General features: G+C 37.8%; 1 protein-coding gene across 9 annotated transcripts in view; it reads right to left on the reverse strand.

Moving 5' to 3' along the window:
- The window catches only part of GYS2 (glycogen synthase 2), a 64,726-nt gene that overhangs the window by 5,690 nt on the left and 44,775 nt on the right, over window positions 1–14,261 (reverse strand). For all 9 annotated transcript variants that reach the window (XM_074006367.1, XM_045364846.3, XM_074006366.1 and 6 more), the window contains 3 exons: window positions 6,811–6,937; window positions 2,981–3,076; window positions 911–1,074 (listed from right to left, as the gene is read on the reverse strand). In XM_074006367.1, coding sequence (XP_073862468.1) covers window positions 911–1,074; window positions 2,981–3,076; window positions 6,811–6,937 — 387 coding nt within the window. The remainder of the gene's footprint in view (window positions 1–910; window positions 1,075–2,980; window positions 3,077–6,810; window positions 6,938–14,261) is intronic.

A 14,261-nucleotide genomic window follows, 5' to 3' on the forward strand; every position in this document is an offset into this window, starting at 1 on the left:
AGTTTGTAGTTTTACTATTTTTCAACCCATAGGCACAGAAATGCTATAAAAAGTGGGGGAAGAATGCCCATACTGGTCATACTGAGCTCTGAATTGAGCATTAAGGTGACTGAAAACACTGGTTTCATTCCACAGCGAAGCAGTGTGGCATGGAAAAAGATAGGGCCTGAATATTCAGATAAATTGGGTGTAAATCCGGCTTCAGACCTCAGGCAAGAAACATCACTTCTAAAAGTCTCGTGTATCTATTTTCATTGCAAGATGGAGATAGTAAAATTAATCATCCAGGTAGTAATGGGCACTGGCATTTGTGTGTGCAGATACCCAGCAAATGGCAGCATCTATCATTCAGCCAACAGTGTTCAGCGCTGCGCAGACAGACACATTATGTGAAGGCAAAGTGAATTTATTTATTATTAAATCACCACTGCTAAGCTATGTGAGCATCCAGGTGTTTATAAACCTATTGCATGATTGAGAGGAGGTATTTCCTGTACTCATCATTTTGAAAAACCATATTATTCCCATTACTCACTACAGTTGAGAAATATGACCACAGTATTTCTCTAGAGAGAAACAAAGTAGGGACTTTTATCTTGATGTTTTCTTCAACTTCATAAAATGTTTCCTTATACCAGTAACATATCAAGTGAGGCACTGACAATGGAATAGCTAGTAACATTAGTGCTAGATCCTGATGGACTTGCTATTATGGATAGATTCAAACTAAACATGAAGAAATAGATTTAAGACTTTGTAAACTCATTAAATTTTAAAAAGTACATGGAGACACGGAGGTTTTAACAGTTATAATATTGGATTAATTTTAGAGATTATGACTAGAATCAACATGTTTATAGTCCACTGGAATTTTTTAAGTGGTCTGCTGTGTTTATCAAAACTTGCTTACTCTGCCTAAGTATCTCCAATCCAGAAGATCTGAGAGCCTCTCAGTTCTGTTCCTCTGGATAATCCTTTGGCGGCGTGACTGTTTGCAAAATCCATAAAGAAACTGAGTCAGCTGATTGCAAGAATCATCTGGAGAACGGAACCGCCTGTCAACGATGTAAATACCTGAAGAACACAAAAGCCAAAGCACAAGTAAAAGCAGGACTCACCTTAAACATTTGTTCTCCTATGATTTACTAACTCTTTGGTTCTATCAAAAACCTATGCATTATCTACCCCCTGACTCAGGAATTACCCCCACTTTATTCTTTTCTAAGGCCCTTCTAATGGTTTACAACCATCACTGACATACAACCAACAAAGTGGATCTTGCTGAAAAAACTCTGGCAGTCTAGGGATACGCCGGATCAGTGATCCTCCATGTGGTTGCTCACTAACCAGAATTTCCAGGGCAGGGCCTGGATATCTGTGCCTTTTAGGTTCCCCAGTGTTCCCACTGTGCAGCCGTGGCTGAAAACTCCAGCGCTAGCCTGAGGAAAGAGCAACAGTACACCTAAAAAAAGACTGAGGGAAGGCTGGGGCTTGGTAGCTCACACCTGTAATCCCAGCACTTTGGAAGGTAGAGGTGGGTGAATTCCTTGAGCCCAGGAGTTCGAGACCAACCTGGGCAACCTGGGGAAATCCCATCTCTACATACAAAATTTAGCCAGGTGTGGTGGTGTGCACCTGTAGCCCCAGCTACTCGGGAGGCTAAGGCAGGAGGATTACGTGAGCCAGAAATGTGGATGCTGCAGTGAGCCAGGATCAGGCCACTGCTCTCCAGCCTGGGCAACAGAGTGAGACCATGTTTTAAAAAAAAAAAAAAAGATCCAGGGAATTGGCAATGTATAGGCAGAGAATGTATCCCATTCTAATTTTTCTTGCTTCTAGTCAATATGAACAGACAGATAATGGTATGCAAATTATTGTACCATCTTAACAAAAAATTTAGGTGAATTTTGCTAACTTGGCATGGGCCTTTAAAATAATAACAATAACAATAATAATACTAATATATGTACTCTCTATCTAATGACCAATATATGTACTCTAAGACCATAGTTATTGTAATATCGCTTCTAGGCAGTAGAAGGGATCAAAATTCAGGGGGAAAAAAGGTAAAGAACAAAGTTTGTCCAAGGTTTGCATTCTTCTTGCAGTTTGTCTTATGGGCAACATATTAATATTAATAGCATTCTTATGTTATTTGTGGACCACATATTTAAAGCTACTTTTTTTTTCTCCACTTTTAGTTTAGGTTCAGGGGAAACACATGCATATCTGTTAGATGGGTACATTTCATATTGCTGAGACTTGGTGTACAAACGATCCCATCACCCAGGTGATTAACATAGTGCCTGGTAGGTAGTCTTTCAACCCACGCCCCCTTCCCCCACTCCCCACTCAAGCAGTCCCCAGGTGTCTATTGTTTCCATCTTTGTGTCTATGTGTATTCAATGTTTAGCTCCCACTTATAAGTGGGAACATGCAGCATTTGGTTATCTGTTCCCGCATTAATTCACTTAAGATAATGACCTCCAGCTGCATCCATGTTGCTGCAAAGGACATAAATCCATTTATAAATCTACATTTTTTTTTTTGAGACAGCCTGAGGCTCTGTCACCAAGGCAGGAGTGTAGTGGCACGATCTCAGCTCACTGCCTTCTCTGCCTCCCAGGTTCAAGTGATTCTCATACCTCAGCCTCTGGAGTAGCTGGAAGTACAAGCATGAGCCACCATATTTGGCTAATTTTTTGTGTGTTTTTAGTAGAGATGGAGTTTTGCAATGTTGGCCATGCTGGTCTCAAACCCCTGAACTCAAGTGATCCACCCACCTCGGTCTCCCAAAGTGCTGGGATTATAGACATGAACCACCGTGCCCAGCCTAAACTGACTTTTAATTAAACAAGAAATATAAAAACATTAGTTTAATTATCAGGATAACTTTAGAGTTAGGCTCTGTAAAGAACCTGTGCTTTGTTTGGTTAGAGGTCACGTCTCCCCAGGATGGGTTAATGATGAAAAAGCTCACCGTAAGCAGTAGGATCAGCCACATGCTCCTGCATGAAACAGCCAAACCCGGAGAGATTCGTGGTCACACTGGGGATACCCATCACTGTGCATTCAGCTGCCAGGGGAAATAGACCAAAGCTCGGCTTCAGACCAGCGCCTAAATCCTTGTATGCACTCAGAGGAGGAAAAGGCCCTCCTCCTAGTAATAGCAATGTTCACTTTGTGTCAGGCACAAGACTAAACTCTTTACATGTCTCATTAACTTATTTAATCTCTCAGCAACCCTGTGAAGTGGGGCCATCATTATCCCCATCTTACAGCTGAAGAAATTGAGGCACAGAGAAATAACTCGCCCACCTTCACAAGGCCAGGGTTCGTGGTATAGCTGGGATTTGAAGTCAGGCATCTGGCTGCATAACCCTTGAGCGGAACTGCCAGGCTCCACTGCACCTTCAATCCCAGCTGGTTTTGTTTTTTGCTTCTTTCTAGCCTGTGTTTCTAAGAACTTGGCAAGTTTATAGGGTAGGTTAAATATGTTTTGGATGTGACCAGCTTCTTCCCCCATTTAAATCTCCCTTGGCACATATTCCTTCCACTGTCTCAGGAGCTCAATAAATGGATGATCTCTTTCACTGCTCCCTCATCTTTTAATAAAAATCTGTTTTCCAGGAAATAACTGATATGTCTTAAAAATTTTACTAGTCTCAAGGATATCTGCATTTTTAGGAATTTATATTTGATAATGGAATTACCCTTCGTTGGTAAGTGGTGATGGAGGAAGAAAGATCTTCCCATTACCCATGAAGTAATACAATTTAGACAGCAACCTTATCTCTTGCTCTGCAAATGTTTCCTCTTGGTTTAGCTATATAGCTATGGAGTTGTGGTTCTCTAATTTTAGTGGCGGGTGGTGCAGAGGAGGAAAGTGGGATGGGGACTATCAGCCCTTTTGAGAGTCTGATGAACATTTTGGAACTCCTTTCCAGAAAAATTCTTTTTTTTTTTCTTTTTACATAATTTTATTTCCTCAGACTTCCTCCTGGATTCAGCTCCCCCTTCTTTGGGAGTTGGGAGTTGGAGAGTATCTCTTACTTTCTTTTTAAAAAAATTTTACTTTAAGTTCTGGGATACATGTGCTGAATGTGCAGGTTTGTTACATAGGTATACACGTGCCATGGTGGTTTGCTGCACCTATCAACCCATCGTCTAGGTTTTAAGCCCTGCATGCATTAGGTATTTGTCCTAATGCTCTCCCTCTCCTTGCCCCCCAATCCAACAGGCCCCGATGTGTGATGTTCCCCTCCCTGTTTCTGATTGTTCAACTCCCACTTATGAGTGAGAAAGTGAGGTGTTTGGTTTTCTGTTCCTGTGTTAGTTGGCTGAGGATGATGAAGAGAAATATTCTTATACACATATGTATACAAAATTTTGTCTACAACGCCATGAAAGTTCACAGATCCTTAATGTTTACTCAATGGCCATCAAATCACTATGCAGCAAAATTCCAGGCACCCATGAAGCTTAGTATATGTTCATTGAATTAATTTAATGAAGTAGGTCCTTATATTTATTTGGCTCTCTGAAAACACATTTTGAGGAATACTTTCTAGAGTGAGTTGGATCTAGTAACACGTAAAAAGATTATTCTAAAAATATTAGAGAGTTATCTAATATGCTGATGTTAAATGTATACCACCAGAAGTCGCATTCTTTCTGTAACTATAGGTTGGGGAAGAGTGACCAGCTCCTTTTGGTTAATGTAAATCACAGCATGACTCATTCACTATGGACTATTCCACAAGCTCACTTATTTGTCTATTTATAGTATCCTTTGTAACATCTTCTTTGGCCTTTATCTTAAAACATTAGATATATCTCCTTTATCATTTTGGGTTGTTAAGTTTAACTTTGCCTTATAAAATGACACTTTGGTGGACAGTCAGCTGTTAGTTCTATCACATTTTCTTGACCCGACAGAAAGGACTTCCCACATTGCCTCAGTCACTCATGCATTTGGTTGTATGCTTCTCTATTCATGATACTTCCAATAGTAAATTGTTTTACTAGAAATAATAAGAACACGGTCAAAAACAAAGTGTTAAGTTCATCAGTGAAACGTGTGCTTCGTGAGTCTCAAAAGATGGTGTAGTGCGAGCAATTTGTGATATTTATGTGGACATTTCATAAGTAAGAAGACAACACCTTCACAAAAGTAGGCCATTTTTAGATCTGCAAGAGAGACACCTGGAGGAGTTATATACAAATATTTTCTACGTCATGTTTCAAGACAATCCTTTGTCTATTTTCCCCAAGAAATTTTAAAGTTTTCATAGCTGCTGGCAAATTATGCTTGGTGAAAGCTAGAACAATAGAATAGGACCTTATGACCAAACACGCATGGCCCTCATGTTGTTCCTGCTGTAAATAATACTGGATGCTATTTTTGTAGAATTTTTAATTCTGTATTTTAATTCTAGGATAAAGATGCAAATAATAGAAAAAATTCTTCCTCTTGATAATTCAGCCTATTATTCCCCCTCACCTTGGCCTCTGCTGCTCCTTACTTGAGCTTTACATCAATGATAACATTGAGATACAAAAGGCAACATTTATTATCTCAATTATAAATAAAAATGTTTTCTGAACTTTTTTAAAATCACAAGTGAAGAGGCCGGGAGTGATGGCTCATGCCTATAATCCCAGCACTTTGGGAAGCCGAGGCAGGTGGATCAGTTGAGGCCAGCAGTTTGAGACTAGCCTGGCCAACATGATGAAAACTGTCTCTATCAAAAACACAAAAATTAGCCAGGTGTGGTGGCATGTGTCTGTAATCCCAGCTACTCAGGAGGCTGAGGCACAAGAATCTCTTGAACCCAGGAGGCAGAGGTTGCAGTGAGGCAAGATCATGCCACGGCACTCCAGCCTGGGCAACAGAGTGAGACTCTGTCTCAAAGAAATAATAATAAAATCGCAAGTGAAATTTTATTTACATTGGGCAGAAAAATCTCTGATTATTAATAAGAGATGGAAAAGTTATTATTGTATTCTTTGCATTGGCATGTATTTAAAGTATTTGTTTCCCTTTTAATTAGACATTTCAGTACAAATACAAATTGATCACTTTTGATGCTAATGGCAACCATGCCAGTTGGGTCCAGAAAAGAAAAATACATAGTAAATCTGATAATCTACCATCTGTTAAAAAATAAAATAAAATAATGAAGGAGGGTGAAGAAGGAGGAGTTTCTGAATGGAATGATGTCATTGTTGACAATACTTACTGAATTGCTAGCCTCTCTTAGTACCTTTTATTTTGAGGCACACGAATGTGAAGAAGACTTTTCACTGTACACCTTTTTATATTTGTTTCCCTAACCATGTGACTGTGTTACCTATTATATATTAAATACATTCATTAAATTTTAAAAAGAATTATTCTAAAATAATTTTTAAAGGACAACATTGCCAGACTATTATTTATTATATTAATCCTACTTACAGTCAATTTCTCCTTCACACTAATAAATGGGGCAGATAGAGATGGCTAAATAACATACAACCTTTATAACACATTCCTTTTTCTTTGGAATTCAATGAGGCAATATCTCACATACCTTCTAAAATATGCCCAAACCGTGGTGTACTTATATAATCTTCATCCTTATTCTTAAGTAATCATCTACAAACCATAATTTGATCCCTGAGATGAATCCAATCAAAATTTTTTTAAAACTGAAGAATTGAAATCTCATTAGAAATTTAATATCAACTTTGAATATTATATATATGCACATAAAATAATATACTAACAAAATCCAAAACATTCCACATTCTATGCATGACACATACCTGGAGTATAACCCCAGGGTTCATAGTATGATGGAAATACTCCAAGGTGACAACCTCTGACGAACTCTTCATAGTCCATGGGTAGTAGGGGACTGGTGGAGGATAGAAATTCCGGGTGCAAAATCACCTAAAAAAGGAAAATTCTAATGAAAAAAAAGAAAAAGAAGCAAGAAAAGTGAAAAATCTCCTACAATTTGGTTATTTCAGTACTGTACTATAGAATCCTTATGTTCTAGATTCAGAAAGAAAAAAGAGATAAGACAAAAGAAAAAGAAAAAAGTCTTGGTGGTTTGTTCTCCTCTCTCCATTTTTAAAAAGTGTCTATGCTGCATATTTAACTTTCCCTCAGGTTCCAAGGCTTAGATTGAAGGATAAGGAGTTAGAGTGCTCATTTTTGTTCACACACTAAGCTACATTCTCCAGTCCAGCTTTGACATGCAATAAACATTATATTTGGTTTTCTAATTGCTCTTGTCTTTTTACCAATTTGTTCCCAACTCAAGCAGGGAAGAGGGAGCTACATAACAGACCATTCTTACATGCCTTAAGCATGAGTTGTTCAAGCGAAATGGAATTAAGGGACAGGGAAGATGTTCTAGGAATGCCATCTAGATTAAATCATGCTGCAGGACTTCATGCAAACCACCATCCTCTCTCACCTAGAGGCCATCACCTCCTAACATACTTGCCTGCCTCTTTCTGTTCCACTGGGGTCTCTATTCAACACAACTAGATTGATCCTTTAAAAATGTCAGTCATTCCCTTGCTCAAAGTTTTTCAGTGGCTTCCCATTTCACTCAGAGTAAAAGCCAAAGTGTTTACCATGGCTTCTAAGCAGTAGTGTGCTGGTAAATATTTAAGAACTGAGACAGTGAAGTATAAATATATATTAGTACATAAATTTGTTGTAATTTTTATCGAGATGAATAATGTATATACAGTTACCAAACAATGAAAGATGTTATAACATGTAGATGCTTAAAGCAACTTTATTCATAATTGTCAAAACTTGGAAGCAACACAAATGTCCTTCAGTAGGTGAATGAATAAATAAATTGTGGTACATCCAGACAATGGAATATTATTTAGTGCTAAAAAGAAATGAGCTATCAAGCCATGAAAACAAATAGAGGAAACGTAAATGCGTACTACTAAGTGAAAGAAGTTCATCTGAAAAGGCTACCTGATATATGATTTCAACTGTGTGACAATCTGGAAAAGGTAAAACTATGGAACCAGTAAAAAGATTAGTGGTTTCCAGGGGTCAGGGGTGAGGGAGGGATGAATAGGTAGAGTATAGACAATTTTTAGGGCAGCGAAACTATTCTGTATCATACTATGATGATGAATACATTTGTCAAAACCCATAGAATGTATAACACCAAGAGTGAACCCTAATGTAATCTATGGAACTTGGGTGGTAATTATGTGTCAATGTAGGTTCATCTGTTGGAACAGATATACCACTTTGGGGGATGCTGATAAGGGGGGAGTCTGTGCATGTGAAGGGGCAGAGAGCAAATGGACACTGTACTTTCTGTTCAATTTTGCTCTGAACCTAAAACTGTTCTAAAAAGCAAACTCTATCAAAAGTGGATATATACAAAACTCCTTATTGTGAATTCTATGTAGTCAATTAATTCTCACAATTTACTATTTTTGTTTTTCCAAAATTTTGTATTCGTAACCAATTTATGGTTTCAATTGATGGCTGATTGTAGCTCTGACATAAATGTTGATTGATTTCGTTTGTTAATGAGTAGAAGGAGCTGAAATAACAGAGACATTTGTTGGAACTTCACGAGTTCATCAATAATGCAAGTGACTTCTTTGCTGGGTCAGATAGTAGTTTTTGAACACGGACAAAATTTTTTTTTTTTGCCACTCACAATGTACAGGCTACAGATCCAGAAATCAATACGCAGTAAATGAAGCCATGATTTGTAGTGTTTGCCTATTTTCATTCTAAAAATATTCCCACTGCCACCAAGGCCATTTTTAAGCTATCAATATGATGTTGCTGAATTCAGAGACAGGGAAAGCAGTAGTACATCATTATAAAGCATTTGCACCACAAAGATCTGACAGACATAAAGAGTCTCAAGTGCATAGGTCACAGTAACATGCAGTAAATAATTAAGATATGAGGATTTTTGAGCATTACCTTTCATTTAATATAGTTGACTTATTTTCAAATTTATATAATTTAATTTTAGCAATAGCTGTATTTAAAACTGGCTCACAAAGTTTCTGAACATTTAACTATTGGCTCTTGTGCACTTGTATGAGCCAGTTCTGGGCCCACACTGGAAAGGCAGAAACAAGAGCATGGACATTCTGTACTTTCTGTTCAATTTTGTTGTGAACCTAAAACTGCTCTAAAAATAAAGTCTATTAAAATTTACACATTTTTAATAGATTCACATTCCTTTTTGTGAATTCTATATAGCCAATTAATTTGCACAATGTGCTATTTTGCCTAGTAAGTTTGTGTGTGTGTGTGTGTGTGTGTGTGTGTGTGTGTGTTTTGGCACGTATTTTGCCCAACATGCTATTTTATCCTTCTGGTTCCTACTATTCTCTCCATCTCTCAATTCAGTGACATCACATTGGTAGCTTGACAATGGCCTTGGTGGCAGGGAGAGTTTTCATAGAATGAAAATAGGCAAATACTACAAATCATGGCTTGATTTACTGTGTATTGATCTCTGGACTCAAGAAAGTAATGGGAAAATATTAATAGTTCAGGTTTAGCCTTAAAATGTGTTGTATCTATAACCATTACATTGTGACACAAAATATTACTAATGATGACAGCATGGCTATAATTGGAAAGTTGTGACTGGAATAGCTATTTAAGTTGCTAACCGTGTGAATGAATTGTCCTATTTCTCCCACTTACTACAGTTATCACTGAGCTATTATTAGATTATCTCTCAGCCTCACCCATACCTAAGGGGTTATTGAAAATAAGTGACATCTGATATAAAAGTATTGGGAATCCCACGTTTACAGAAAGTTCCAAGTACAATATGAATTCATGTATTTTCAGAACCATTCATAAACTGCTGACTTGATGCCCAGCATTCCCACGTACTTAATGTGTATTTCCCACAAACAAGAGCATTCTTACATAATCTTACAAAAACATAAAAGTCAGGAAATTAATGTTGATACATCACTACCGTATAATCCTTAAACCCCATTTAAGTTTTCTGATGATTAAAATAGTGATTTTTAAACCAAAGCATCCAGTTCAGAATTACATATTGCATTTAGTTGTCACATCCCTCTAGAGTCCTTTAATCTGGAAGAGTTCATGGGCTTTTTTGGCTTTCCTGACTTTGATATTTTTGAAGACTATAATCTATTTATTTTGATGTATGTCCCTCAATGTGGGTTTGTCTTATGCTTGTTCATAATTAGATTTAGTTTACACATCTTTGGCAGATATATCACAGAAGTGGTGCTGTGTTCTTTTCATTGCATTTTAATCAGGTGGTAAAGGTTTTCTATTTTTTTCATTAATGATGATGTTTATTTTGATCTCTTGACTAAGGCCAAGCCTTTTTGGCTTCTCCGCTGTAAAGTTATTCTTTTTTCTCTTTGTTATTAACAAGTATTGGGGCAGTTATTTTGAGGTTGTGTAAATATCTCGTTCCCAATTAAACTTTTAATTAATATTTTTATTGGACTGCTGGTTCCTTATGTCATTCAATGCATCCTAATTCCTTACTATCTTTATTTATTTTGACACTCAAATTGTCCGTGATTTGGCCAGTGGGATCTCCTTCAAGTTTGTTTCTGTATATATTTAACAAGTCTTCATTGTTCCTTGAGCATTTCTTTGATTTTTGACACAAGAAGTTTCAGGCTTATCTTGTACTTTACCTGTCACAGTTCTAGAATCAGCCAATTCTAAAGGCAGCTCTGGTTCCCTTTAGTAGCAAATGGTATTTAGCAATCAAGACCTGGCTACCAGGTGTGCTCACTGTCATTGGCCTATTACTTCCCCCAAGTGCTCTGAGTAGACAGAGATAAATCTCACACACACACACACACACACACACACACACACACACACGGTTTTTGCTACCTTTAATTTGCTATATATTGGGTTAATCTTCTTCTGTGTAACTAATCTTTCTCCACACACTCCCTCACATGCACGGATGCCCTCTTCTCTCCACTCTGGCTCTGACATTGCTTTAGGCTGCTCCTCTTTGTGTAGACATTTCTCAAACTGCTTGGACTCTGATGCCTTTCTCTGGACTTCCACAGTACTCTCCCTGTTCTAGTGCAGATACCTACCTTGTGTTGCCCACCAAATGGCTTTAGAACTGAATTGTTCTGGAAGGAAAAGGAAAGATAAAGAAAAAGAAGACAGGCCAGGTGCCGTGGCTCACTCCTGTAAGTAATCCCAGCACTTTGGGAGGCCGAGGCAGGTAGATCACCTGACGTCAGGAGTTCGAGACCAGCCTGGCCAACATGATGAAACCCCATCTCTACTAAAAGTACAAAAATCAGCTGGGCGTGGTGGCGGGCACCTGTAGTCCCAACTACTCGGGAGGCTGGGGCAGGAGAATCGCCTAGAACCTGGGAGGCGGAGGTCGCAGTGAGCAGAGATCTCTCCACTGCACTCCAGCCTGGGTGACAGAGCAAGACTCCATTTCAAAAAAAAAAAAAAAGAGAGAGAGAGAAAGAAGACAAACTAGTTTTACACAAGCACACTACACTTCTCGTGTTTATTCATGAAATAATAAGTACACATTCTTCAGAAGAGATTACTTTGAAGAAAAACCCTAACTTGGATATGTAACAATTATCATTATATTTGTAGAACATTTTATATATTTTAAATATACATATTACCTCATTTAATCTTAGTGACATTGTGCAATTGGTAAAGAAGACATAAAGAGGACCATTGCATTATCAATTTTAAATTGATTTTTGTCACTTTATAATCTTATATACCAAGGATTAAAGTGGAGAGTTTTACCCCTTGGATCCTCAAGGACATTACAAACATTAATTATATCTCAGCAGATCCATAAGTAGGAGAGAAGTTAAACTTAAGAAGAAATAAAATAAGATATGCAAACCGCAGTACTTAAGAATTCAATCACAGAAATTACAAAATGGCAAAGTAACAGTGAACACAGTATTTTCACTCATAGAACATGATTTGAGTTCCTATTATGTGCAAAGTACCTCACTATAAAAAAAGACAAAAGACAAAGATACTGTATTTGGGCAATCATCAGATTGGCAACCCATTGTACTCTCTCGGCAAAGAACAAGAAAGGGGGATTTGAAAAGCATTGTGTCTGCTTTAGCGTTTCCAAGCTTAGGAAAAGTTGCACTCTCCAAAGTCCATTTTGAAACATGAAAACACCACAGTTCATTTGTTTTGCTCCCAGCCAAACAGAATGACAGCACAACTAAAATAAGAAAACAGCTGCTCTGGCCCTAAACCAGCCAATTGCAGAAGCCCAGGGATGAGGAAGATATATTAGAGGTCAGCTGAAGGTTATAAAGAGGATTAAATGAGATCCTGTATACAAAAGCCCCAAGGAAAACTCCTGGCTCACAGAAGGCCCTACTTAGATCAGTAGGAAAAACAAAACAGAAACAGAGACAAAGACTTGTCTGACTCTTTATTCCAGGACAGAAGTAAGGTCTCAGGAAGTTAGTTTATTTTTACACCGTGGCAGCCCACAGTCGAGACATGAAATCTTCAGCCTGGGCTTTCCTCACCATACCACATAGCTAAGGCAAAATGATAAATAAATTCGAATTCAAAATCATCTGCAATGTTTGCTGAATCAAATATGACATTCATATCAAAAACTTATCAATGTACTCAGAGAGTTTAGAGCCACTCTATAGAGTTCTTTAAGTAAGCAAGTGATTAAACAGTTACTTAAATCAGCTCAGGCCTAAGTTATTGCCAAAGTTTTAAAGGATTGTTAATAAAATATGATACCTAATTCTGAATTGATGGGAATTTTTCTCAGTGCTTTGAGTATATAGTAAATGTCAGGAAGGAGCTGTACATTTATTTTGTGTGTATCTGTGGCTGCCTTATGATAATAATAAATGAATATCTCAAAATATTCATGAGTTTAACTGTATAGACATAAATTACAAGCCAAACTTTCATCTCCACTCACCCTATGAAAGTCACGTGCTTTGATATCTCTGTGCCTTCTCCTCAACTTTTTTTCTCTGCCTGGTGAGTCCTCTTTCCTGTTATTTACATGATGAATTCCTGATCATTAATCAAGATCTAGCTAACCTGTCATCTCCTTTATAAAATGTCTTACCAAACCCTGCAGGAGAAGATAAATCCGCTTTTTTCAACTCTCACCAAACTCTATTCACATCTCTCTTCTAAAAATAATGAGTTCCCATCATGTGTCAGATACTGGGCTAAGAACTAAAAGAAGAGAATACTTATTATGTATTGACTATGTGTCAAGCTGTTAAATGAAGTACCTATTTATGAATTATTTTTGAGATGGGGTCCCACTCTGTCGCTCAGGCTAGAGTGCAGTGGCACATTCATAGTTCATTGCACCCACGAACTCCTGGCCTCAAGTGATCCCCCCCCCCACCTCAGCCTTCTGAGTAACTGGGATCATAGACAGGAGCCACTGCACTTGGCCTATGTCTAATTTAATCCTTACAGTTCTATGAGTATGGGGTTATTTTATCACCATTCACAGATGAGAAGACTGAGGTACAGACAGATTTGTGAATTTACAAAATTGGTAAGTGTCAGGGATTTACATATTGTCTTCATGGACTTAGTCTGCTGCATTCTTTATAGATCTGCCAGCCCTGGAAATACAGCTCAGCTTTCTTTCTGGAGGTCTTAGCCCCAGGAATCTTGACTGACAGCACCAATTGCAACAGCTGCTCCTAACTTACAGGACTGGCAGAAAGAGTACCAGTGTAAAGTCATTTCTGCCCAACAGGTGCCTTTAATGGGCAATTTTTGTTTGGGGAATCCCTATCCCTATTAATAGGAATCTGTATTCAGTTGCTCATAGAATCAGACACCTATCTGTCTGCCAATCTGAAACTATTTTGGTAAGTGGGAGGTACATATAAAGGTAAAACAGAATGGAAAGGTTGCTGAATACAGGAAAAAGTTGTATGTAGTAACATTAACACTAATATATTTAAAATAAGTTAACAGTAAACCAATTTATGCACACACAAAACACACACACATAAAACAGGCTTCTTTTGTATTAAGAAATGAAGCACTGTAAAATAGTTCTGAATTTGTGTTAGCTGTAGACTGCACTATTGAAAACTATTTTTCCTATATTTCTGTGTACATGTGTATGTATGTATTCCTTTCTTTCTTCCATTAACTGACAAGCCATGTTGAGGGGTTTTGGACCACCGCATTTCCCCTGTGTGAGGCACAAGTGCTG

This window comes from Macaca fascicularis, chromosome 11 (assembly GCF_037993035.2).
Source record: "Macaca fascicularis isolate 582-1 chromosome 11, T2T-MFA8v1.1".
NCBI lineage: Eukaryota > Metazoa > Chordata > Mammalia > Primates > Cercopithecidae > Macaca > Macaca fascicularis.